This window comes from Andrena cerasifolii, chromosome 2, assembly GCF_050908995.1.
Source record: "Andrena cerasifolii isolate SP2316 chromosome 2, iyAndCera1_principal, whole genome shotgun sequence".
NCBI lineage: Eukaryota > Metazoa > Arthropoda > Insecta > Hymenoptera > Andrenidae > Andrena > Andrena cerasifolii.
In genome coordinates this window covers 8,444,625-8,472,184 of record NC_135119.1, presented here as the reverse complement: position 1 = coordinate 8,472,184, position 27,560 = coordinate 8,444,625, and the positions used below count along the sequence as shown (strand labels likewise).

The window sequence follows — 27,560 nt, the reverse complement described above, 5'->3', positions numbered from 1 at the left end:
TTCAACCGCTAACATTGTAAAATTCTGTTTAGATTATATCTAATAACGCGTGTAATGGAAAGCTCACAGCCTGAACCGCTCTGTCGGGCTTTACGGCCACGGCACTTAAATCCGGGGGTTTCGCAGTCGACTAATAAAATTCGGGAAACAACGCAAATTGCTGGAATAAACTCTTTTCACGGTGGACGGGGTCGGACTGACGTTCGAGTAATCGAGTTCAAAATAACCCCTTTTAATGACTCGAACGAAATTTTACAACCGTCTCTTGGCGCGTGCGCGGTCGCCAGCCCGCGGCCGCGCCGCTCTATGGGATGCAAAGTTTTCATCGGCAATTAATAAAACGGAATTTACTTAAAAGGCTCTACGCTGGTCGGCGTTAAACGAACGGGCCCGTAACTTTGCGTTTCGCGTTCGAAGCCACGAACAACGCGACTATGCCCCATCCGCTATCCACGAAAATTTCGTTCGATTTGCCCGCCGAAAGATTCAATTAATTTGACCGTGTCTGCCGTTAAAGGCCCCCTTCCCCCCCGATGGCGTTTCCATTCCCGTGGATTTCGTGTTTCGCGGCGATACCAAGTGTTTATCGATCGGGACGGAAATAATGCCGAGGAACCGCCGGCTATCGAACGGTTACCAGGGACCGTGTCCTCTCTTTCAGCAAAAATGCAGCGAAAATACCAACGTATAATTGGGCCCGCCCCGCTAAAAGAGGAACAATCGCGCGGCACCGACTCCGCGAAATTTATAATACACAGCGCGAACGTTCTTTAGTGGAACGCACAGATATATCGCGTTACGATGCTGCGACCAGCGTGGAATTTAATAACAAGAGTAGGTATAAAGTATGAAATTTATATCCGCTCCCTTTCGGTATTCGATATGTTTACACGTCGCGTTGTATAATACACGCTCGTTCAAATTAATACTACATCCCATTTGTTTTTATGATTCATGATATTCTCTGCGATATCTGGGTGTTGCTCTTCAAGCATATAGGGGTACATAACTTTGCGAGCGTGCTCTAACCGTTTTGATAACGTTTTGATATCTGTTATAGATTGTTATAGAATTTTATGGTGTGCGGAATTGCAGTGACCGAAAATTTGGAAGTTAAAGGAAACGTAGGAAAGACTCCGGTCCTGGAGGGCTCGAAGATTAGAAGTTAATCTTTGACTTAAAAGAAACGCACAGGTGCAGGACCACGTTTTCACGTTGGACTACATATTCTCTCAAACGTTTGCCTCCGTATAACCTACAGTGTTTACATTACATGTTTTACTCGCTAGAGCGAGTAGAACACGCTCCCGAAGTTAGATACCTCGTTCTAGAGCCTCTGTGTGCCTTTGTCGCACCCTTCTTGGTCGCTTTAGGCATTGAAATACACGCTTGTCGTTCGATAAGAAAAAAAAATATGGTATAAAGGGTTCTTGAACTCTTACTTGTCGATCTTGGCTCGGGCCATGTTGTCCCAGCTACGAACAGGGCAGTTGAGCTTGCCAAAGGACAATTCCCTCGATAAATAGGCGGAGCAGTGCCAGCTGTGCCTCCAGAAAATACTTCCGCTCACCCTTTCTCGGTTCTTCAGCGTCGACACCGCACCTTTCTCACTCATTTCACTATCGCCGACGAATCTTTTCTCGTCGACCACGATTCACGCGTTCACGATCATACCGACCCCCGCAATTATTCCTCTTAAGGGACAGTGAGTGGGAACGATCCTCTCGAGTAGCGTCGTCGGTTCCTGCGTCGGGGGTGCAAGTTCCGAGCTTACATTTTGACGTCGACCGATCGATATCGACGGGTTATTTACTTCTCCCCCGTGATACGACTTTCAGGCAGGTTCATGGAATTTCGCAGTTTTATCTTCGCCCGGCGAAATTTTATCGATCGCGACTCGTTATCAATCACGGGAAGCTCGTATCACTAGGCCCCACATTTCTATCGCGCTCCAGGGATCGCGGGACCTCTCGTTCCCTTCTTCTTCCTTCTTTTTTTTTTAATACCGTGAATTTCGACAATCGATGAAACCCCTTCAGGTTCACTCCGAAAACATTTTCATCTACGGGAAAAGAAAGAAAAATGTTTACGTAACGAAAGGGAAGTTAACGTCGATTCCTGTGATCGGACCCAGCGTCGACGTTCCATCGGAGAGTTTTACCCGGTTCTTGGAAACTTCTGTACGTGACCGGTTTCACGTACAATCGATCCTCGGGGCAGAGAGCCTCGAGGCACCTCGACGTCTCCGCGAAGGTGTACGCCTTCGTTTAATAAAATAGTTCTCTTACTATCGGTCTCGCGGATCCCTGTTTCTTATCTGAGCTACGAGTTCGCTGTAGTTCCACGATAGCCTGGAATCGAGTCATTCTTCCGTGTAACGCATCCGTAATACCGATACTATTTAGAAACTTTCGAGCTGCGATATCCTCGAACGCGAAATGCGAAAATTGCGACCGAAGGGAATAGGCTAGCGGAATTGTTATTAAGCATACAACCACTGTTCAGAATTTATCAGCTATCCCTCCAGTTGTTAGGAACCTCGTGAGACGAGTGATCCTTTCTACACCTGCGCTGCACTGTACAAAATCTGTCCACTCCGCTTGTTTACTTTAGGTAAGACACCCGAGCTACAGGCTCCTGAAGAAAGGAGAACGGATCTGCGGGTGGACGGAGACCGTTCACCTCCACCAGCTTTCCCACTTTTTCCTGTCGCTCGGCTTCTTCAGTTTTGCTCGCGAGACCAATACGGGGCTAATGAAACTGCCGGAAACCGAGGGACATTCCCGGGGCGCTCGGTGTTTGATGGAACGGCCAGCGCGGAAGTTCGAGGTCGACGTTAACCAAGGAAAGCCGACCGACCGCGAATCGATTGCGGATTAGTAGGTACCACCGGTGGTAATCGAAAATTGTTAAGCTCCCGTGTAATTCGTCGGGGCTCGGACAATTTCAGGGACGACGGTGCAGGCATTCGAGAATTTCTATCGATATTCAAGGGAATATTTCAACGCCCCCGGAGAATCTGAGTCAACGAGTTCGCCCTTAATTAAGAGGGAAGTAGCAGCAGCTCAGGATCCCGCTGACTGCGGGGCTTGAAATTTCCAAATAACTGCGCGCCGTGGTCTCCTAATGACGACGGTGCAACGGCGGATTTCAAAAGATGACTGAGTAACCGCAATTACGCGCAGGAGGAATGTTTAAATTTTTTAAACTACTAGGTACCCTCTTTTTCTAATAAATATCAATGGCGCGACTTTACGGTTGGTAGACGTGATTCAGACACAGGTTGCGAAAGAAGAACCGACGAAGGTCGTCCTCGTCACTTCCTTTGTTAACTCATCTTTCTCTCCCGCTGTTGCCTCTGTACGCAATCTGAATCACGTTCTACAAATCTGCGGGGCTTATCTAAGCGGAAGGAACGAAAGACGAACCGCGGATATCTTTAATTCGAGCTGGGACGAAGGTGAACAGGTTTGCGGCGAGGATCTCGCGAGTGCAGGTCGACCTACTGCACTCGGTGGACCAGCGGACATATTTTCGAACGTTCAAGGACGGTCGATCGCGTGCACCTCGCCGCGGAGAAACCGATCCTCTTTTTGCGAGGACGAACGAACGCAGCCATGTTGACCCGACCGATGTTTACCCTCCCTCCGAATTTCCTTCGTTAGCTAAGTTCGGTTGACGAAGCAAACGAAACGCTTTTTTTTTTTTCGTAGTTGAAAACGCGAAACGGCCGACGACAGAGTACCACATTCGCGGAATACATCTGTCCTGCGTGGGTGCGTTTGCATACGTAGCCGAGTTAAAAGACGTTAATCGCTTCATCAATTATGTAATACCGAGCCGCGAAATAAAAGATTCGGTTAACAATTTCAGCAACGGAGAAACAATACGAGTTTTAAAAGAAAATTAAAAAAATTAAGAGGGAGAAACAGTGGAGTACAAAAGCCACTCCGATATTCGCGCTGTAAGCCATGAAAGCTACTCGAGAATTTGTAATCCCGCCCAATGTTGTACAGTGATAATTTGAAAATGGTTTACCTAAAAGGAGTCGAATGTGGTTCGTAAAATGGAACGTTGTCGCTGAGATCCAATCGCAATCGATCTGTTTTTCAAATGCATATAACTTTCATGGAGTCCAGTCTAACGTAGCCTGTCGCTTTGGACTGACGGACAGTTGGAGGAGAATAGAAGAGATAGAAATCATAACATACCACATTGAGAATTTGCAGAGACGTCGGTAAACAAAATGCGCGTGGAAGGATGCGCAGAGAGGCGTGGAGGAACACGTTGATAAGACCGATCAAGGAACGTCACAACGATACGACATGCAACCGAGTCGAAGGCGCGCGGTGTACTGGCGTCTCGATCGCAGCGCCGCGCCGCTCCGCGCCAATACACCGGCGCGTCGCGATGCGCCGTGGCAACCACTTCGGCATCACCGAGCCGGTTCGCGAACCGGTGTGCTCGCCAACACTTGTTCCCAGCACAAGGAGATGGCACACTTGAAACGATCCGTGCGATTCCAGTTCTTATTAAAATTCTCATTTCACGCGTGAGAGATGCATCTTTTTAATAAATCCGATAGGTTCCAGGAGAAATTTGTCGTTTTACCATTCATTCCCGTTTCGACTGCGAATAATAGAAAGAGGGGCATCGCAGAACTAATTGCGTCTATGATAACAATGAAATTAATTTTTATAATTCGTGACATGGGTTCCTACTTTCTAATCTGAGAGATTGGATATTAAGATCCAGGAAACGATTATAGACGACCTTTAGAGATATAGAGCACGGTATAGATAATACCGGTTCTATGAGCCTCGATACAGACGACCCCTGACACTTGTCACACGATATGAACGACTCTGGACCCGTGGAACTAGATAGTGTCAACCCCAGAAATTGACTTGACCCCAAGAGACTTGGGACGCAATAGGAGCGTCAGGGACTCAGGATTCGACAGATTATGGGGGCCTAAAGGACTTCACGGAGTCTACCGGACTCTAAGGACTCCGAGGACCCAAGAGATCCCAAGGACTCAAAGGACTGGTGAGCTTAATTTACATATGTCTCAACCATGAACGTGGAACCTTCTATATTGAGTTTTATGGATCTGTCTTAATCTTTTGAAGTCTGCGCAACTCGAAAACATTAAAATCGAATTGCCTTAACCCAACTTTCCCCCTGCCGCTATACATCACAGAGTATAATTAAACAACAGTTATTACGCTGCAGAGAAATCCATACAACCTTTTCACGATCATACTAAATCTTTCAACACCAGATGGAAGGACATCTTCGGCTAGACGTTCGAATTGCAAAAGTGTCGATAACAACTGCGTGCGTGCGTTCAGTTGGCAACAATCGTAGTAATTTTTATCGGGACCTTTGCCGATTAATCACGTTCGCGTTCGATAGAATCCGACAGATTTATGAATCACGATTCGTAACGCGCAAGGGGGAGGTAGCAAATGTTCCTTATCGCGTGCTATGCTCGAATTGTTCAAACAATTTCCTGCGAAAGCTCGGGCGCGACCCTACTCGCTCCTGACGAAGTACCATTTTAACATTTCAACTGGAAAGGCTTCGTTTTGCAACGAATGTGCCTAGTTACCTACACGTACCGGTATGCGTCGAGCACTCTGACCCGTGCGCAGAGACGCGAGGGACGAGAGAAGTCCTATGGAATTCGTCACAGGCACAATGCAATCTATCGAACTCGACGATCGTCGAATCGTTGATGCACGATTAACCGCGGGGAGGTTCCGACGAAAGAATTGAATTAAAGACCGAGGACTTGTCGGAGGAAAGATCAGATCGGTGCATACTTTCTGCGTATCGTAAGGCAGCCAAGCTAGATCCCAGCGTTCTTGCCGTTAGAACAAAGGCGCGTAACGATCATTACATTCGGTCGTTAATATCAGACGTCTGCGCCAGGTATGCGTGTGTGGGCGCTACCGAATACGCCGCCGCTTGCAATTTGCATTGAAAACCGCCCCGAGCTGATCTCCGCTTCGACCCGCATATATCATACCAACGATACTTATGCCTGCCCGACGTTTTCACTCTCGGGCAACACATTTCGCCATTGACGCCGCGTCTGGGATGTCTGAGAGGTCCGGGCAGTTAGTCTTGTAACAAGTACGCCGCCTTCTTTTCCTCAACGTCTGTCCTCTAACGACAAAGTCAATCGAGCGTCGAGCTACTCACGGTTTTTCCAACCGGACCGATAGATATTTCCTCACGATTGACTCCCAAAGAGATCACCCTCAGACTCTCCCGAGTCCATTCGTGAACGCGAAGGCGTTCGAGCGAATCCGTAAATTCCTCAAACCGTATCTTCAGGCTCCCCTTTGTGCTCGATTCAGCTCGATTCAGCTGGATTCTGCTCGAGCTGATTCGCGGGACGTCCTGGTTCCATCTATTTTACCGGGCTCATTGATTTGCGAAGCACTCGGGGATCTGTTTACGACGCGCAGGACACGTTCCTCTGACGACGTGCCTTCTTTCGCTCGACTTTCCCCGCATGGTCGTGCATCGTAATCTCATGGGCGAATTTTAAGTACAGCTCCCCTCCCCTGGTGAAGTTTCATTACTCGGGACTGCTCGCCCGGCGTATCGAGATTGAACGTTTAGGTGCGTCGCAGATTGAACGCGTGGGCACGGCTCCCTTTGGCGAAATTTCTAATTAGCGTGCGTGTAATTTTGCGAACGGGACGCATAAATTCTGCGTGCCGAGGCGCAACTGTTCGAAACTTGTCAAACATTACGGCCAGTGTTATTCGGAAACTCCGTGAAATTTCCAAGGAGAAGGGAGCGAGTTAAACGAGGCCTGGTCCCGGCCCTTTCTCGGCTTCGGCGTCGTGTTCCACGTGACTGATCCGAATATCACGGCCGAGTGTGTTCTATTCGCCCGGTACCTCGTAATTTATGCTCACAATCAGACCAGCATCCATCCTCCAGAGTACATGCACGAGTACAAACAGAACGATGAACGTGTACATGGAATGGCACCGGTAACAGCAATTTCTCAGAAGTCTGTACGCAGATAATAGTTGACAACAAATGGGTTGTGCGACGACGCCTTCGACTTTGATATTAATCGAGGCAGCCAACAGGAATCGTTCACGCAAATGATTTCATTTAACCGAAGATGAAGCTGCGAGGCACCGAAAGTATGATCATCCTCGATAACGTAGTTTTGGCTCCCTTGTTTTCTGGTAAGTATGCATCGGAGATGCAGAGTTTATTAAAGGCTGGCGATTAGAATAGGTATACCATATGTGATATAGAAATGTATCAGTATTTAAAAAAACAAGTGTAGTGCTTATAATTATAATATAGGTATTAAGTATGTATATATATATATGTATGATTGAACTTCAAGAGTATCAACGCTTTTTCTTTCATTCCTTCTGAAGATTGCTTTTATTGTATTGTTTTCTCATTCGATTCCAGATTTAAGGGCACACCTCGGTCAAAACATCAAAAAATTATTTTTTGCATATTTTCATCCCGCAATATCTCAAGAATGACCAGGTAAAATTTTAGATTCGCCACGATAAAAAAATGCAATTCTTGACCGAATCTAAAAATTCAAACGGGATTTTACTCGTAATTACACTGGATTCCGCGCTACCCTCTATTGCGAATTTTATTACACTCAATTTTTTTTTTACGAAACATTTTTGTGCGGAAAAACCCATGTTTCAGGACCCTATCGTTTAAACATATGGAAATCATCGCCCAGTTGTTTCGTAACACTATGTGATGGTAGCGAGATACCCACACATGTGTAATTAAAGAATATCTTTGGGTTTTTGATTTTGAATGATCCTGTCTAAAATTATTGTCGCGATAGTCCAGGCCAGTTTTCTTACAACGATGCAGCACGCAATGCATATCAGAGGCAGGGGTGGGCAAAAATGAAATAAAAAAATTGTTTTATACTCTACATTTGTAGCAGAACAAAGTGCAAAAGGTTTTAGACCCATACATTGTATACCTTTTTCTAGAAAAAATCATAAAAGCCACAAATGTTCTCGCGCGATTTGACCGCGGGGTACCCTTAAGGCTGTCGCGCATTTTGGCGAAACGCGGCACGGCGAAGCAAATCGAAGAAATAAATATTAATTAATGAACTGGTGCTGCACTTCGGTCATCATTTTTTTATAAACTTTTCTCTTCGCAGCGCCGCGCTTCGCTAAAACGTGCGACGGCCTCTATTCACAATTCCCATTACTATTGACGTGAGTGCCAAGTTTAGCGAAACGAAATCCAATGAAATTCGAACGCAATCCGCATTCGTACGACAGCCTACGGCCTACAGCAATCCTTCGAGTATTATCATCTTCTGTCCCATGCTCTTTTTTGACCCCCCCCCCTCGCTCTCTTCCTTTCTTATGGAGGAAATGTTATACAGACAAGCTATATGCACCAATCTAAATATTGAATTCCGATACCTAGTATTAAACTTTCCTCTCCAATGCATCTGGATCCAATTTACCTTGAATGAAACTCTGTTTCTACGATTTACTAGAGAAAGACGAAGATCCTTAACTGCGAAAGCCTCGTTTGAAATTCATACCGCGCTTTGGACGAATAAATAATTACATACATTCGAGCGGTATAATACGTTCAACGAGATGCGTAATTGCTGTCGCGCATATTTTACGAGTCGGTTGTAATGCCGCCAGGAATTCCCGTTATTAATCCAGCCCATTATGCGACATGCTAACGTAGGAGTATTATGGGACGTGTTTGTGGAATAAGTAGACCGCGATGCTCAGACTGAAGAAAATCAATTGGGCTGCTTCAAGTTTGAACAAGTCAACGATTCTAAAAAGAATACAAAATATACGTCTTTCCTATTCCACTCGATACTTCGAAATTTAACGACCGTTCCGTATTTATTATTATTCTTGCAAGCATCTTAAATGTTCCCTCCTCGTTACTGTGTCTCTTGTCACATACTGTAAACAGAGCTACTTACCACGAAATGCGAAAGCACGCCTTTCCCGTTTACGAGTCTTGAAAATGTTATAGTCGATGTAGCATATGCTCCTGCCATCAACGTTTCATCCGTGAACCTCGAAACTTTAAAGCTCCATAACGTTATGAAAAATGGCTCGGCGGACGGGAAATAAAAGCCACCCCAAGGTGCCAGCGTCGACACAGGCGTACGCCCTGCTTTTATAGGTATCCTTATCGCAATCCATTTGCATGTAACGTTGTAACATAGGCGAGCACGTCAACTCCGCTGCGGGAACGTTGACCGTGAATAGAAATTACTCGCGTGCTTGCGCGCGTAACGCTTTTTAAGCATGAAAGATTTCATCGAATTACTGTCACCTGAACCACCGATTTCCAGATGGCTAAAATCAAGCCACTTTAAAGGATTCCGTTCCCGAGGCACGTGCTTGGATCCTTGGCTTTCAGCGGACGTAAGCAATTTGCTTGTTCTAATATTTCGACGATCAGTTACTCTTCGGTCGAATCAGATTATGGAATTCCCGTGAGCGACTGAAAGTCAGTCGGCGGAATAATAAGAACGTTTCGCTCCTGCGGTAAAACCTGAGTCACGTTTACGGAAACGGCACCACGCATTTTCATATCCGTCAACTTAAGGGACGGAAATTAAGAGACACGGCGAGTTTCATTCAATACTTTCGTCGATCGTTACACCCACTGACGGGAACGGTCGCGCAATTTTTTCCCACGCGAGACAGGGGTTTCTAGACGCACCGTGCGAATTGGATAATTCCCTGCAAGTTTGGACGGCGTTGAAAAGTTTTACGGAGACTCCACCCGTGCACAAATGAATAATTAACAGAACAGAGAGAGCAACGTTCCGAGGCAAAAGTTAGTCACCCAGCGTCTGTCGTTCCTGAGGAAAAGATCTCTCATGGGGGAGCTAATTACGTCCAATTGTAGCCTCATTTTGTTCGACTTTCTCACCCAGCGTTCAGCATAATTCAAGAAGAGAGTGCGTGCATTTAGAGAAGCGACTAGTGGTCAAATTATGGTGCGAATCTAAGGTGAACTTTTGTATCCCTCGTTGAAACTGCAATTTTATTAGAGCAAGCAGAAGTTTCAACAATATGATTGCGTAAGTCTTGTGAATTAAATTGAAACACTTAATACTATCAATAGCGGTTTAACAACGTTATCGGTATTTTATTACGGCGAACCTTTCATTCCCAAACGCAGCCGCAACTGTAATCGTTTTAACGATGACAGCGTGTAATCTGCTCCAAAATCCCATATATGTATAATGTAATTCGAGCAGCGCGTCTAAATGGAATTGGAGGTCGGGGTTTCAGTAACTCCTCCGGCGTGAATTGCGCGTACCACGTGAAAGGAAATTCAGCGATCAATGCAAGCAGTGCTTTGAAACAATTTTTCCTCGCTTTAGGTTCGTGACCGTTACACTTTGCTGGCGCATTAACCGATAACTGTTTCTCAAAGAAGCGCGAGTTGCGTCGTTCTGGAAACAGGATCGACACGTGAATTCAGCAAACGATCGTCTCCCGTAACGTTAGTCGACCTTCTGCATTGTCGGCAGCGAAAGCATGTAATTTCATCGCCTCCTTCGTATCATTCGACCTCAACGGGTGTAAGTTGCAGGTGCAACGTACCGTGCTCCGCTCCTCGCCAGGATAAAACTCACCTACGTGAGCAATTCCGTCAAGTCAATCCCGCTGACGGAATGCAAATTAATTTCATTCTCGAGCCGATGATCCTGGGCGAAATCTACTCTGCATAGATCATGATTCTGGCACTGTTTCACGGTGAATAAAATATCGGGACACCGTGGAACGTTTTAATGTTTATTAATGCTCTTTCGAAAGAACGGTAGGCTTTCGAATGAGTTAGGATTACTGCAAAAGCGATCGATATTTTGCAGCTGCAAAGAAAGGTAACCGATCAACTTAATCTGGTCAATGAGGGTTGAAGAGTCGTTGGCAGCGTGCAACGTAAAGCTTCTCGCATCGATCATACGGTATCGCGCGATGCAGACTCTAATTACCGCTTATCAGTGAAGTAACAAAGAAAATAACCCGGCCACGGAGACTCATTGACGCCCCAGCGTTTCGTACCGTCTGGAAATTCGAGGGTAATGATTATCGCACCGGCACGGTAATTTAGCGGTTTAAACTTGTCCATCGGAACTCTCTCTTTTCGAGTAGGAGTAATTATCGGCTTTGTAATTAACGCGTACTGTTTCGATGGATTCCATCACACGAGCTCGTTTCACTTGATCGGCCATTGAAAAGAAACCCATCGATCCCCCAATTGCAGATTACACCTGCGCAACGATATTCCGACAAGTGTTACAGTTTGGAAGCTTCTTCAGTCGCCGCAGTTCAAGGTCTTTACTCGTTTATCGTTGCACTTTCGAATACTTTTAGGAGAATATAGTATAGAAAAATTCATAGTCTTTTTTACTCTTGAATACTTGTGAAATACCAGGGTCAGGTTTTTGGTTTTCAAGTTCATTTTGCGGATGAAAAGTGGATTATTTCTGATAAGGAAACTTCTCAGTTCAGATTATTTGATTTTCAGGGATTTGAATTTTAAGAAATAATCGAGGCACTGATAGCAAAAACTGAGTGAGCCACATTTTTTGCGAAATTGAGTTAGTAGCAATAATGTATTCCAATAGGCTCTAATAGTTATATAAAGTAGAAAAACTTTTTTTTTCGGTGTGGGTTAATCAGTTTTTGCTCTTAATGCTTCAATTGTCGTTAGAGCTATTACGAAGACGATTGAAATGAAAGAGATATAATTATGATCAATCGGTATTCAATTAAGTGTCTTTCAATGAGAAGTGGTTCATTTGGGACGGTCTAATCGAAACTACGAAGGTTTTCATTGGATTGAAAACTGTTCCTCAGTGAGAATCGATCATTGCCATGGCAAAGAAACGTGGCCGAGGGCGAAGAAATACAGGTAGCAACGAGCAGGTGAGAGAGCGGGATGCAAGGCCATCTGTTAGTTTCAGAATAAAGTAGCCAGGTAAAGTAGACTGGTCGATACTAATAGAACCTCCAGGTAACACTTACGGCGAAGAAATTACCGCTCTGAGGAAGTGCATTTAGGTAGATGCAATCGATGCGACTGCTAAAACTTGTGAGTGAGAACTCGTTTGTAAATTTTCTTTAGGTCTATCTTTGACTATTTACTCTGTCGAGCTAATCACGAATTTCTCTCATCTGGATAACTATTCCTGTGTCTGATCGGAATTCATAGGCTTTGTATGTTTCAATAAATTTTCAATGAGCTCTAGAACCAAGCGACCACCTGTCGCATAGATACAGTTGAAATAACATTCTGCATTGAATCGAAAGTGAGATCGTAGAGTAGAGATTTCTATTAAATATTCTATGATGTAATATATAGTGATAGTCATGCGAGAGTCCAGGAAAACTACTAAACTTCAAATCAATTGTTATTGCGGAAGGAAAAAAATATAAAAAAATTTAAATTGCAGGATTTTATATAATTTGATCAAAAATGCACTAAAAACTAGAAAGGAATTATTTTCTTGTACTATAAATAAAATCGCCGAGCAGGATATATCATCGCTTTCTATCGCTCATTTCGATGCTTGATTATATATTAATATGATTCATATCCTGCTATAAAATATCTTGCCCTGCGATTCTATTTAAAGTGATATATCATAATTGTAGTACAAGATAAAAATTCTTTTTTAGTTTTTAGTGCATTTTGGATCAAATTAAACAAAATCGTTTAACTTAACATTTTTTCTTTATATGTTTTATTTATTATTTACTTTTTAGCGTTTGAGTTTTGCAACTAAAAAAATATGAAAAGTTGAACTATTTGTATGTGACGGATTATTTTTCCATAAATTGTGTATTTGCGGAAATCGTGATGCTACTTAAGCCTCGACTTTTTGTCGTTTTCGAGAAGAACGCGAGAGACCGATTTCAAGTCGATTGGATTTGTGGTTATGGGTTTTAAATGCAAGAAATGGAACTTTTTCAATCGCTCGGGGGTGAGATTTTTTTTAAAATGTTTGTATTGTCATAACTGCGCACGCCTGCAAAGTTTCAAGTCTATTGGAATTGTGAAAGTGGGTTAAAATTCAGTTACAAATTTTGAACCAAACAAATATACAAACAGACAGAGAATGGAATCTAAATAATAAAATCACTCAAAAATGGATTAGATTGTATACCGTTCCGTTTATTTATATTCTCGGTATTCATTCTATTCGAAAACAGAAAAAGCAAAGAAAATAAAGGACAGAGCCACTATTTCCATTGGACAGGACGACAGTCTAAAGATTAATGTACCCGGAGTTTGACAACAAACCACGCGGATGTACCATACAAAATTAAATGTCACAAAGTGGATCGATAAACAATTTATCCTTCGACAGCGTTGGACGTAGTTGTTCGAAATTTTTTACGCGTGTGGGTGTCGTCTTCCGAACCAGGGGGGAAAGAAGTAAATGAACGATTTCATGGCCGTGCCTCGGAAATGCGTGAATAATTCATGAAGGAAAAATTAACAGGCTATTCACAGGTGTTTGAAAAGGGCGATACAAAGAAAACTGTAATCCTATGGAAAAATCTAACAAAGCATTGTTATGTAAAAAATCCATGACGTATCGAGGTAGCGATAAAAAAAGCTAATTACCCACATATACATGTCAATTTCTAATCAAGTCGGTGTTTCAAGCTTGAAAAATGTATTTCGAAGGTGTAACGAAGGGGAATCCGAGTTTCAACATCTCTATTTCAGAAAAGGTGGATTTTAAAACGAATATTTACGAATCGCACGGAATTATTCTATATCCCGCATCACTGTCTGAATTTATATCTCGATATCTTCTTCGGAATATCGGGAGCGATCCTCCCCCAGTTTTGAGGAGCATTTTCATGCGCCACATCCACCGCGAGATATACGACTGCACAGGGGTCGGCTCACTCCAGGAAGTTGTACGGTTTAAGAGAGTAGAAAAGAAGGAATGCCGAAGCTCGCGACTTTCCGGGATTAACTATCGGGCAGGGACTGCGGGCGAACTTCTCGCCTAATGCCTAGTTCAGAAGTCTGAAGACACGCGAAACGCATTCCAACTCTCCACCGTGGAAAATGTAAAGCAACCACGGCACTGTATGTGACCGACCGAAGTTTTTCCTAATTTCGCATCGGACTTTTCACTCACCTTAATCCAACCGAAAAAGCTGCCTCTCCTTCCGCCTCTCTATCGTTTGTTTCGCCGGGCTTCGCTCCATTGTTTCACTCCTCAATGCCTATTTTTTCCACCCCTCTACGCAATTTTTACTCGCTCCTCCATGCACCCGTGCACACCATATTTCCCCTTTGAGAAATCGAGCATACTAGACTCGGCGGAATTTTATAACATTTCATTAAGCATCGCTCTTTGTCTATACCTGTGTCGAGTTCCGTTTTGACCGAATCAACGACCACCCTTGCCCCTCCGTGCAACAGACTTTTATAGAGTTTCTGGCCGTGCTCGGTATAAACTGGAATCGCGCGTGACGAGCGGTATAATGTCTCTTTGTCTGCTCGCGGACGTGCTCGCGGATTCCGCGTAGGCAGTGCGTGGGCGACTTTACACGCGCGACGTAACCGGTTCGACGAACGTACGATTACGTCGCATTACACTTTGCACGTTCATAAGTTCGTCACTTGAAGGCGTCACTTTAAGTTTCCGTATCTGCTTAGACCATAAGGTGGAGAGGCCTCTACGAGAAGCCATGCAATAATAGATGTCACTCCTTTAGGAATTTCCAAATCGTTCTGAACATTCACATACATGTACTTGACTTTTTACTTGTTCCTTTTTGAACCAGGATTTACTAAACACCTTGTATACTCATACCTGCGTATACCTTGAAATATTCCTACTTTGTTGCATCGATAATATCATTGCCGTTACTTCGGTATATTTATGTTCATATGGAATTCTATATTCCCATTTTATTTACGAACGGTGTATTGGTAGAACAAAGTTTGTCAAATGAAGATCATACCTATGACTGCGGTCTGAATAGTGAATATTCCAGTTTGCTGCATTGCAAATGGACTTTCGAAATGTCATAAACGTTACGTATGGTACGCTGCACTTCTGAAACCCTTTGTACCCACGTAGAAGTGTAATTTAGCCAGAAATATAGTCGCATGCATGGCAGTGGAAAGGAAACTATGTCAACTTGAAATTAAAAAAAATCTGCTGCATGGTAACGAGTTGAATGCAGCAATTTAGGGAGAACGATCTCGTTCGTTATTCGCAGATAAGAGTATGACGGAGCACGCGTAACACGGTTCGACAGGTTGATTAAAATACCAGTGACGCTGAGCACGAGAATTAACCAATACACACACACACACGCATACACACACAAGTTCACCTAGAGAACCGAATATCTGCAGGGGGTGGAAGCATCCACTGCATGTGACGTGTATGCGATTGCATCATTAGTAACTTCGAGTTACGATCTACTGGTATAACTGAGAACGCGAAGTAATTGAACTTGTAGAAAATTGAATTTCGCCTGTACTAACGCCCTACGAGCTACAGAAGGCGTGTCACTGTAGAACGTACAGTTTCAAATAAAACTCGGGCTAAACAGTCAGCCGACGTACATGGGGAACGGTTTAAATAATTGAGATTATTGAAATTCGTTTTGCCACGTCGCCATAGCTTCTCGCATCGATCGACCGAGAGAATTAAAGATTTCTGGGTAAATGGGATTCCCGGCGAAGCGAAAGAATTCTTAAAAGTCTTACAACAATCGTTAGGGGATTTGTACGTTTAAAGCACGTGGAATGGAGTAGCCGGTGGGTTTCAGATGGAAAGCCAATTAGGGGAGCAATCGAAGTTCTGGGCAACCGAGAAGCCTAGTAAACTGAACGGGGATTTAAATAACGCTGTCGCCTGTTTCCCCGGCTCTATCGAAAATACGCTTATGGAAATTGAAGAAACGAGTGCATTGTAGCCTCTCTAAGCCGACTAAACAATTACGTCGCAGCAGCAGCAGCTTTAACTACCATCGGAATGAATATCTCGTGACTTACCCATCGGTGTTGTGCGTGAGGAAGGACTTCGGCAGGGACAGCGATCGGTGATGAGGATCCAAGGGAGCATCCCCGGGCAGGGGATCCTCCCCTCTAGTCGGAGCGCTCCCCGGCCTGGACAGCATTCCATCCTTCGGTGGCTCGATCAGCGTCTTCAGGGACCCAATCACGGCATCTTCCATGGGAGTGGACGCCCCGGAACTTTTCGCGTTCCTCGGGCTCTTTGTCACCGTTCGATCAGAGGTGGTGACCCAGATATCACTGCTGGATGAGGAGGAGGTGGTCGACGAAGACGCGACCTGGCCACTGGGCGATCTGTTCACGATACTTTTCCCCTGTACCGGCGACACTTTTCTGTCCTTGATCTCGCAACCTTCGAAGCTGCCGGCGAACTCGGGTTTCCTGTAAAATCGATGGTGCTCCCTCTTCTCGACCGTCGAACTACTCCCATTGGATCCTTCGAGCGGCGACCATCGATTTGGCTGTTTCAGCACACTCTTCGGCTGCCGCTCTTGATACTTGGACGCGCTGGAATTGTTTTGATCACGGTTCACTCGACCCTTCCGCGAGGTCTCGCGTTCACGGAACTCCCGGTCGTCCATTCGCTCTAACGATGCCGGGGACGAGCTGGCGCTTCCTCTGCTCGCGTGGCCCCCGGTGTCCGTGGGGAGCCTCTGATGAGCTGGGTAGCTCTGAGACAGCTTCATGAATACTGGAGCTTGGCTAGGCGAGTACAAAGTATCCCTCTGCGAGCAGTGCGGCCAGAAATCGCAGGTGCTGCTGTTGCACCGTAATTTCGTGTCCGGGCTGATGCAGAAGTCATGGTTCGAGCCTGACGGGTTCGCGTTCGGGGTCGTTGCCCCTCTCTGCAACGTCTTCGGCCGTCTGGACTGTTGCTGCTGTTGTTGTTGCTGCTGCTGCTGCTGCTGCAATTGCTGTTGCTGCTGCGGCTGTTGCGCGGACGAGCCGATTGGTTTGGAAGATTGCTGCTGTTTCGATGATATAAAGTAAACGTCGTAGGTGTTGGGATTGTTCCGTCTTTGTTCCTGGCTATCTTCGCGACGCTCAAAGCGACTCGAGAGGAGATTCCTGGTTACTGCATGGTTTCTTGGGCCGTAAAGAAGCTCGGATACAGCCTCCGTCTCGCGGAGAAGCTCTTCGTTTAATGCGTCCTCGGTCGACTGTGCTTTCCCTGGGAAACACACACGAGCAGGATACTGTAGCGATAAAGGGGTCAATCGTGTATGAAAAACTTAATTTCGATTAGAGATGAAAGCTAGAGTATTCGACGCAGCCGGTTGAGATAATAGCTTGCTACAGAGTGTATGATACATAAAAATGCCATTTACTTAAATTAAGTACACGCGTGAATGAAGACAGCGTAGAGACGAAGTAGTACGTACTGTTTTGAAGGGTATGCCGTTTCCTATCGTTCCCTCGGTCATTGGAAATTTTAACAACGACTCTGTGGACCTCGTTAGACTCCCTCGAGTGATCCCTGCTCGGAGCTGCGGTGCCTGGAGACCTCTTCTCGGGTAATTGAAGACTTCTGGATCTTCTTACTCGCGACTGATGAGATTCTGGGGACACTTGCGTCGTCCTGGCGCTCTGGTGTTGCCTCGCAGCGTTCCCGCGTCTAAACGGATTGGGCGTCGGCGATCTGGCCTGCCTCTCGGCGCTGCTCGACGACGACGACGAGGAGCCAGGTGAGTTGAAGGACAGCTGCTTCCCAGATTCCGAGGACCCGGGCGATCTCCTCAATCCCTGCTGACTCCTGTGATGACAAGTCTGCCTGTTCGGCGAAATTCTCTCTCCGTTAGCGCGTATCGACTCTGTGGATGAATTCAACGCTATGATCGAGGAGGACACTAGGCTGAGGTTTAACGACGAGCTGGGATTGTCGTCCTCGTCGCCGTCGTCGTATCCCTCCACCGAAGAGTCAGTGTTTTCAGCCAATCTAGGCATAGTCGATCTTGTGACGCAGCTGTCGAGGCTTCTAAAGCCCATCGAGGACGAGGAAGAACTCGATGACTCCATGTAACGTTGAACGAACTGCGATCTCCTCGAGGATGATTGATCTTCCAGCGATTTAGCCTGCGCCATTCGATACTGCTGCTGTTGTTGCTGCTGCTGCTGCTGTTGGCTGATGGTGTTCTGCCTGCGAGATCTGGACGGCGTGTTCGATGTTTTCCGAGAGGAAGACGGCAAGGAGCTCCAGCTAATTTGGTGCGGTGGCGAGGGTGGAGGACTGATAATGTCGCTGTCCACTATGGCGTTGGATCGCGGCAAGAATGGCGCCTTCCCGTAGTTGCTACGTCCAGAAGAGTGCTTCGAAGAGGACCTTTTACCCACTACATCTTGGAATGCTGGCGGAGGTGATATGATTGGAGTGATCGACGGTGGGGAATAGGATTCTGGGATGCTGTGGGGAGACGTGCAAGCACTGCTCGCCACAGATTCGAAGTCTTGGCCGTGGATGGCCAGATAGTCGGGCCTCTGACTGTCCAATCTTGAGAAATCTTGAGGGCATTTCCCTGGCTCGCTGTTGCAATGATAATCAGCCAATTTGACCGTAGCACGGCGCGGCAGGGGTAACGTGCCGGTGGTGGCCGTCACCAAGTTGCTCTCGTAATTGATCCTTCGATTCTCGTCCAAAGACCTTTGCTGCACTTGCACCCAACCCGATCGACCCAAATAGACTCCGTCAACCTCCCTGTCGCACCATCTCACCGGTGATAATTCCCTGCTGCAGTCGCCGCTGATGAAAAGCTCGCCGGAGGTGCCGCTGTTACTCGACAGGAACGAATTCGAGGATTCTCGGCGACGAGAACTTGCCACCTGTCCGCAAGTTTATCGGTGGGAATGTTGAACTTCGAAACACTTAGGGGGTCTTGAAACTTTTTAATGACAACTAGAGAATATTCTATTCTTCGTTTCTACGAAACGGGGTTAACGAGGGGTACGAGAGCGGAAGACCTATACCGTGGCAGAGATCTGCGTTTTCGCGACTGTTTCGAATCGAACGATCGTTGGGAGATTGCAAAATAAAGAGCAGAGAAATTTCGGTGGAGAATCTATAGCTTTCGAGGAGGATGTTTATGATATTATCCGGCCGAAGGTGTATTCCAAAGCGGAATAGAGAATAATGGAATAAACTTTTGGAGTGCTTCACTTGCCTGCCCGTGGCTATCCTGCCGATGCTGCTTTAAACTCGAACCCGAGGACGTCGGCACCGTCGTGTCGTGACGCTTCACGGATGGTATCGAAGTGCCACGTGTGTATGAGCCGCGAGTGTTCCCGCTTGATTTCCCTCTGCCACTAGTTTGGCTTTTATTGCTGCCGATGCTATACGCGGATCCTTGAGAACCCACTTCCCAAGGATCCGCAGCGCCGCGTAAGTGCAGAATCGACACGTTCGGGCCTCTGTAAAAAATGTTTATTCTCCCGTTACGGATAAATAGTGGATGGGAAGCGCTTAAGCCGAGACATATAAAATAGAAAACAGCACGACGGCGATTTGCATCGGACCGATTTTGTAATGCAGAATATCGTCCAAGCAGAGAAGCAACGAGATACATTTGCTCGTAAATATTCTACGTTTATCCACGAGAAAACTACCCTTACAGATCGACGCAAACATACTACGTACGCATATCTACAATTCGCATCTGCAGAAATTCTCGATATTTGAGGAGGTTGTCGCGGCTGCTTCAACCTGGATACGCTTGCTGTTCTCCCTTCGTCTCGTACAATCTCCCCCCAGTATAAATATTCATCAAGGCTACGTGGCCGACGATATAGATATCGCGAAATAGGAGGGGAGCAAATAAAGATGTCACGAGGGGGAAAGAACGAAGGAAAACGGGGACGTTGCATCCATCTTGCTTCGAAATGTCTACAGAGACGGGGGCCTCCTACCCCCTCGATACCAAACTACCATGCGGTAGCGCGAGTTTTCTCGAATATGTGGTGAAAGCCAGTGATACACGAAACGAGGTGAAACGTCGACGTTTTGGATCCCAGCAAAAATGCACCCTGTGTTCCACGGGCCACGGGAACGTCTCCAATTTAACCGTGATTAAATGCACGAGCGCTCCTTCCTTTTCCATCTCGCATCGAGGCGCGTTTACTGGATTAAAAACTGTACGTACTCCGATATTTCATTGAGGAAAGGATACAAGAAAATGTGCTTTCAGACTTGTGCCTTTTCGTTGTTAAAGGTGTTCCAGTTTAACAAAGTTACTCGCGCCATAGCTATCTAACTTGATACCATTAATAACTTTAGCAATATTCAGATGACTCGACTGAGATGACACACTCTGCGAACTTATGGCGAAACAGGCTTCACTGCAGTCTAGTAAAGATAGGCACTTGTAAGAGTATTAAAGCGTTAATCCTATTTAAAAACAAGTACACCCGAAACGAGAAGTTCTTGCGAGGAAATATTTTAAATGTTTCGCACAACGGGCAGGGCAGGATATTAATTCTCCGACGTTTCGTACCTCGATGTGGGTCAAGACAGAAATTTTCGGAACGAAATCTGCCGCGCGTCTAACAAATGAGTTTCGGTTTGACACCGCGACAGCTCGACACCTCGGTAATTCGCAAACGTCCCTACCGTTTATCATTAATGAATCTTCGTAAATGTAGCCCGCGAGGGGAGGAAAGAAGACAACGGGCGCAAGTATAACCTTCCGTCGTAATGAATCATAAAAGAAGGAGCAGCCTAGGAAATGGGATTGTTGGCAAGGTTCGAATCGCGACACGACCGGTTAAAACACTGGAATGGTGACATTTTAATCTTACAAATGAGTCAGTACATCTAGAAACTGAACGGTGCCAACGCGGCGTGCAAAAATTCAATGCCAGTTCAAATTTATATAAAATGCTCTCTGTAAGATCCTTAATCACTTTAAGTCCTCGCTATAGAATGCGGAGAATTCGCGTCTGATTGCAAGTGGCAATTACAGGTGAATGCTTTTAATCCTTTCATGTTTTTAACATCTTCGAGGTTCGATCCGTCTATTTGCAGCGGAACGTGAACGGGCCTGTGTGCATCCCCGAATGTACGATCTTCTAATTTGTTTCACTTCGAATGTCACACGTTAAATATAACTCTATCCTGGCGATCGTATCGATGGATACGGATATAGACACGTCCTGAATTAATTATATTTACCTTTTAACGGACATCGTCTGCAGGGGGCGTCTTGGTTTTCACAGTTTGATCACTCTGGCGCGTTAAATTAGATAGGGCGTGTCACGTCAAATATCACGTCGTTACGGGAAATCGATGCACTGTCATTTTGGGAGCGCATTAAGCCTCATATTAAATGGGTTAATGCAATTTCCACCCGTCTCACGAGTCAGATTTCACTGGCACATTTCGGTTTATCCAAGCCGGAGTCTTCGTTTAAGGGGCTTATTTTTAGAAGCAGAAATAATATCCAAATGCTCTAATATTTAGATCTGCTAGCGAAACTGTAAAAGTTTTGATCGCATCTTTTCTTTATGGAATCAGCTGTCGGAACGCTCGAAGAAGGCGTTTCTAGAAACCTAAGGTATTTAAAGAAATCGCGCAGCCTGCTTCTTCGCGATCCCATTAAACTCGGTAAAAAGTATCCCAGATAACTAATTAGCCGTATAGGGGTTGAGAAGTGGGTCTAGGAACTATTCAGCTCCCTCCTCCGTATTCTCGTTGAATTTTGCATTCGCGTGTGTAAACAAGTTACGCTCCGCGGGGAAGCGTTGCAGGAAGCGGTCGCGTCGTTTCATTGAGCTTCATGAAAGTTACATTGCATGTAACCGCCGTGGAGGATCGCAAAAAAGTAAACACCGTGAAGAGCAGACGTAAACTCCGCAACGATCGAATTAATTCGCTTTTTACCCGTTCGATATCAACGATCCTCGCCGCGATATTAATCTCGGAGCGAACGAAGCTTCTTGCAGCACTCGATCTCCCACGGAACAAATATTCCCCGTTTCGCACTTCAATCGCACCGTCTTAGTCCGCTGGTGCTATTTGTCTAGTCCTCCACCTGTCCTTCTTTGGTCTGCCCGCGCTACATCGCGGACGCGCGGCGGCCAATGAACTCCGAGGCCCACGTAAAAAACTGACGAGAGACCGAAACGCGTAAGAATAATTTCGAACTACATTTAACATAAATCTGCTCCTATCTTGCCCTCTTGCCGCGCGTACAATTTTAACGATACCTACGTATTGCGCGCGCATAAATTTAACACCAAATACTCCCTTACGAGTTAGAAATTCAGGGTACCATGGAGCAATGGAATTACTTTTAGCGTAATGACGTTGCAGGAACCACGCTAAAGAACCATTGTCCACCGAAAAATCTAGTTAGTACACGGAGAACACTAGCCTCAAAGTACTTAACGAACACAGAGCGCACATATGCGCGACAGGCACGTACAACACGGTCACGTGTACAACGATGTACCATGGTCAAAAGTCTTCGTGTGACATACCAATCGCTCTTTAAAAGCGGGGGGCTGTTTAGAAGCAACTAGCAACTTTCAAACAATCAACGATTAAAACCTTGTCGAGGGTTCTGAAACGATGCACAGGTGGGTAATGGAAAAAAGCACGGAACACGCGCGTTACCTGTCGCCGCGGGAGCCAGCGGCCGTGTTCGAGATGTCGGTAGAATCCGCGGCTGGACTGACTCTACGAGGTGGCAAGGCGGGAGCAGGGGCCTGGGCCTGAGTCGAGGACGAGGACGAAACGGGCCCTATGACGCCCACGTTGCCCCCACGTACCCCGTCCTCGGCCGAATGCTGCCTGCTGGAGGATTGCGAGCTCTGCGACAGCCAACGACGCCCGGCGCCTCTGGTCGCCACCGCGCCACCGCTGGACCCTGACGCCGCTGTCTGATGGGGCACCGCGCCTCCGCTGTCCAGCGATGTGCTCTGCGATCAGAAATTCAAATCACCTTCGCTGAACTGCCACGGACCCTCGGACGGGGTTGGTTTCCAAGGGCGAGCGACGCTACGCGCCTACCGGGTAAAGAAAGCCTTTGCATAGGGATCGCGAGCTGACGCAAATTCAGTTTTCAGGGGTCTGCTTTCAAATCTAGTTTTTGGGTGATTCAGCATACGAGTGTTTACATTCATGGGCTGCTGAAGAGGGTGCATACTACTCTACGCAGTTTGCTCGTCAGTTATTGTTTAGCAATGTGTTAATATGTTGTAGCTTTTCCTAATACGCTAAAGATAGTATAAAAGTAGGAAGATTGATTTAGTATACAAGGGGTAACGATATTTTGTCTTCGATTTCTTGGACACGATGATTACATCACAACAAGATTCTCGTAATCTGGATGCGGTTAAATCGGTGCATTTGGCATTTCTTCCCGAGCGTTTTCAATTATTCCTTTGTCGGGCGAGCTAATCGATTCGGCATGGCCTGTCGCTTCGAGGTTTCTCATCGGTCTCGTTTATCCAGCCCTAGTCTCTAATTTTTCCATTCCCCGTTGGCCTTCCCTCGACAGACGATGGGAAACCTTCCTGGTTGATCGAAGATTCACATTCTTCGACGAGAGGATTCGAGATTGAAGAGTCGCTGCCAGCGAAACCACCACGGGATTTCTTAAGTGTTCGAAGAAACTCCACAGAGGACAGGGTATATCGTCCTTTTTTACCTTTAATGAATTGCACCCAGCGTCTCCACGTGACATTCTTCTGACTCCACAAGCCGAACACGGATTGTTTCGCAAGCGCTGCCGCTTTTAAGAGGAAAATCAATTAACCAGGACAACATACGTTACGCCAACACGCCGACTTTCAGAAATATTTCCTCGCTTACGAATAAATAAAAAGGAGGACCACTTAAGCGGCCACCGTTTTGCCTCCCCTCAACCCTATTACACATCCCCTAAATTCAGCGCCCCTTCATTTAAGCCACCCTGCATATACATTCTTAGCTGCAAATTTAATTCATCTACTTCCATCTGTAAAATAGAAGGAGAAAACGCTGCCTGTCAGCGTGGCCGATGTACTAGCCAGCAGCTCGGACTTGTAAGCGTTGATTGCATAAAAGTATTCTTGAAACTCTGGTTAAGAGCGTGTCGGCGCAGCAGCGACGTGACACGAGACGAACTAAACTCGCGGCTACGCGCGAGAGAGGCTGCCGCTGTTTCTACTTCCAAATACGGACGAGGCGCGAGAGACTGGCTACGCAACTCCTTCGATGAAAGTATTTTTATTTTCGTCGCGGCACGGCGAAGAACCCGTCTCCGGGCGACGATCTGTCGGGGATCGAGGATCGAGAATCGAGCGGTGGCCGCAACCGTGCGAGAGTACCACTTTGAAGCGCCGATCAGATTCGCCGATTAATTGTGCCCGTTTTCTTCCCGCCGGCGCGGAATCCACGCCGCTGATAAGAGATACATAGGCACGTATGAGAAATCGAGGTCGCCGCATCACGTTTGATTAGACGCCATCGGATTTCTTTCGTGTTGGTTGTTTACCTAACGTGGAAAAATTGAAATGACCTCGCGCCACGCGAAAGAGGATAGACATCAACGGGGATATGTAGGTCGACCCGATAAATCGGTCGATCCGATCGGAGTTTCTCGTATCCACGCTGGCGGACGCCGTCGCAACGATCGACTATCGATTCAAAATTTGTCTCCTGTACCTGCTATCCAAGGTAATTCATTGTGAATAACACAGTGGCGTAAGAATAGCTTTGGGGTGCCTACATATCTATAACGAGGGAGTGCTGTCTTGGAAGGATTTAATAGGGAATCAAGCCTTTCGAAGGGACGTCGGGTTTACGATTAAACGATTCGACGGAGAGAATCGGTAAGCACTTACGTTTAAATGATTCTTCCTGGACGTGACGGATGAGTCCTGCGAAGACCCTCTCGAGTAATGTCTGGCCAACACCTCGGCGAGCCTGAATCTCCCCGAGCTGGGTGCGTTCGACTTGGATTTGTTCGGCGGGGACTCGTCGGCCGTTTTCGTCAAATTCGGATTGCTGCTCTTGCGCTCCGGAAAGACTAAATGCTCGATGTTTGGCGTGTATCCAGGATCGCTTCTCACGATATCCTGCAGGGTCACGCGGCCTCCGGCGCTCGGCCCTCCGTTGCTGAAACAGTCGAGAGACCGAATTTCCTTTGTCAGACAATTCTGAAGAAGCCAGCAGGCGATACCGATACAGAAACGACGCGTCTCTTCCACCGATCAATCTGTGAATTTCAGTCGAACGTTAATATTTATTGGGTGTTTGAACTATTCGCCCTCGGAGACGGGTCTCGTACGGGGTCGTCGCGAATCCTTTCCCCGTGTGTGAAAGGAATTTTCGCCAAGGGACGTCGTGAAAGGGTGTGTGCGACGTGAAAGCGTAAAAACAACGTCGCAGGAACAAAAGGGTAGGATGAAACAAAGACGGGGCAGCTGGCGGATCGCTAAAATGCGTCGTGAATGCAATGTCGCGCACGTCGACACGTGTAATGTCGGCTTAAAGGGGTTAATTATGCAAGCCCACTGAAAGCCGCGGATAGTTTGCTGTCTCTCGGTATTTTTTCACCGAGATTTTCCCTTCCTTTCGGCGCGATCCGTCAAAGACGACGAAACAGAACAGAAAAAAAAAGATGAGGAAACGGTTGGCTGGTAATAAAAATGTCGACGGCAGACCACCCTGGGATTTATTGTAGTCGAGAGTGTAATGAAGACGAATATATCAGAGCGCCTAGGAAAAAATAGGCGATGCACGGGGATCGGTTTTCCGTTCTGTTCGACGGATTTTTTTTTTTCCTCTTAATATTTCCAGCGGACAAGTGACGTATAAGTACCATTTATGGGTACGATAAAAGGGAGAGAAACGTAAAACTGAGGGATTAAAAGCGGCTCTCGTTTAAATGCACGTTGCGCTTTATCCGTGATATAATGTCGTTCAAAATCAATTTTATTAAAAGGGAAAAAGAAGCTGGGAAAACGTGGGTTGTATGTGTGTGCTCAAGTGACAGATTCTACCACGACCCACTGAAAGCGTGACAAGAAAATCTGTCAAAGTGTTGCACCGAATGGAAGAGCTACAAGTCTGAAATTTTCATTTCTTAAAATTTCTACGAATAAGGCAGCCACGCGCGTGAGTGAGATTACTAATAGACAGATCATTAGTTCCCCCGTCTATGTGGGATGTATATACTTGGTACTGAATTTCTCCGTAGCGCTGGAGGATTAACGATTTCCGATTTCCCCTCCAGTTTTTACAGTTTTTATAATGTCCCATGCACACGAACGCAACGTGAGTATACATGTCGCTTGAACGGTATCGTAGATAGTGTAATTAAAAAATTTTTGCAGACTGACCTGGGTCCGAATCCATGTGGCTGCCTCTGGCCCCGTCTTTTCCCGCTGCCACGGCCAGGCTTGATGTTTGTCGCCTCGGCTAATTGCAGCAAGCGGGTGCAATGCTGCCGCAACAGCGGGTCCTCCCTGCGATTCATTTTAACCGGTGCAAGTGGAATCCTGTCGTCCCTGCATCCTGCAATTAGAACAAAGAATGCTGCACTGATATTTCGTCGCAGAAATTACGCGCTAACGAAATCCTATAAATTGATTGCAATCGCACACGATTCCGTAAAATCTTGGATATAAAACGACGGGAATATTCTGCAAACGCTAGAATTCCTTTAACAATTTAAATTTTAATTTTTACTCGTATTTGCTTTAATTATTACATGAAAAGAATAGAGGAATTGAAATACTGAATCAATAGATCCATCTCTTTTAATATACTTCTTAAGTGTCTTTAAACTTTGTTTCGCATTTAAACGTGTCAGCGTCGAATTTACGTTCGCAGTCTCTTTTTACAACCATTTTACTAGCTTGTTAATTTTTAGCGTTTTAATTTCTTCTTTTATTTTGGCACCTGCGACGAGCTAGTTCGCGATAGGCAACAGAAATTTTTGTGCTTTACCATCCTCGTTTTATAGTGGACTAAAATCCGTAAGAATATTGGAGACGTTTAGAAAATTCAGAAGCCGCGTGCAAGTGCATTTAACTCACTGGTGCAGGGATTACTTTTATTTAAACGTTAGCTGTCAATGGGCACGGCGTAGAACTGGAACAATGTGCGCAATTCGATTAGAGCTCGAGTATTCGAAAGGGAGGAACGATTGAAAAATGGAAGTGCATTAAAAGTAGGAAATAAGTTTCTGCGAGACGTTCCTGAGAACGTTATCCTTTTATAGTGTTTCGTTTCTAAAGCTATTGGATAGTAATTATCGAACTGTGAGTTCTTCTCTCGGGGACCGTGTCGGATCAGGGACAGAATTTACTACTGACGCTGTGCCCGTCATGCCTTTTATTCCTCTTTCAAGCGGATCGTGGGAACCGAGGCTTGGCAAAGACAGCCAAAAGTTTAGCTTTTTCTTTTCTTCGTTTCGCGCGAAAAACTTGTGGCATTGTTTCGGCGTCATAGCACCTCCACGAATGTCCCTTTCTGTCCCTTCACC

The 27,560-nt window shown here is 46.0% G+C and overlaps 1 protein-coding gene across 5 annotated transcripts in view; it reads right to left on the bottom strand.

Moving 5' to 3' along the window:
* Rhogef3 (Rho guanine nucleotide exchange factor 3) overlaps nucleotides 1-27,560 on the bottom strand; it is a 114,056-nt gene that overhangs the window by 61,021 nt on the left and 25,475 nt on the right. For 4 of the 5 annotated variants that reach the window (XR_013084720.1, XM_076807295.1, XM_076807296.1 and 1 more), the window contains exons 2-7: nucleotides 26,413-26,587; nucleotides 24,913-25,186; nucleotides 22,700-23,004; nucleotides 19,254-19,500; nucleotides 17,481-18,915; nucleotides 16,078-17,269 (exon numbers count right to left, since the gene is read on the bottom strand). Coding sequence is in view for 4 of the 5 variants with exons in the window: in XM_076807295.1 (XP_076663410.1) it covers nucleotides 16,078-17,269; nucleotides 17,481-18,915; nucleotides 19,254-19,500; nucleotides 22,700-23,004; nucleotides 24,913-25,186; nucleotides 26,413-26,587 (3,628 nt within the window). In the remaining variant the exon portion in view is untranslated. Of the gene's footprint in view, nucleotides 1-16,077; nucleotides 17,270-17,480; nucleotides 18,916-19,253; nucleotides 19,501-21,256; nucleotides 21,286-22,699; nucleotides 23,005-24,912; nucleotides 25,187-26,412; nucleotides 26,588-27,560 lie in introns of those variants that run through there. The other variant, XM_076807298.1, reaches the window with a different exon arrangement.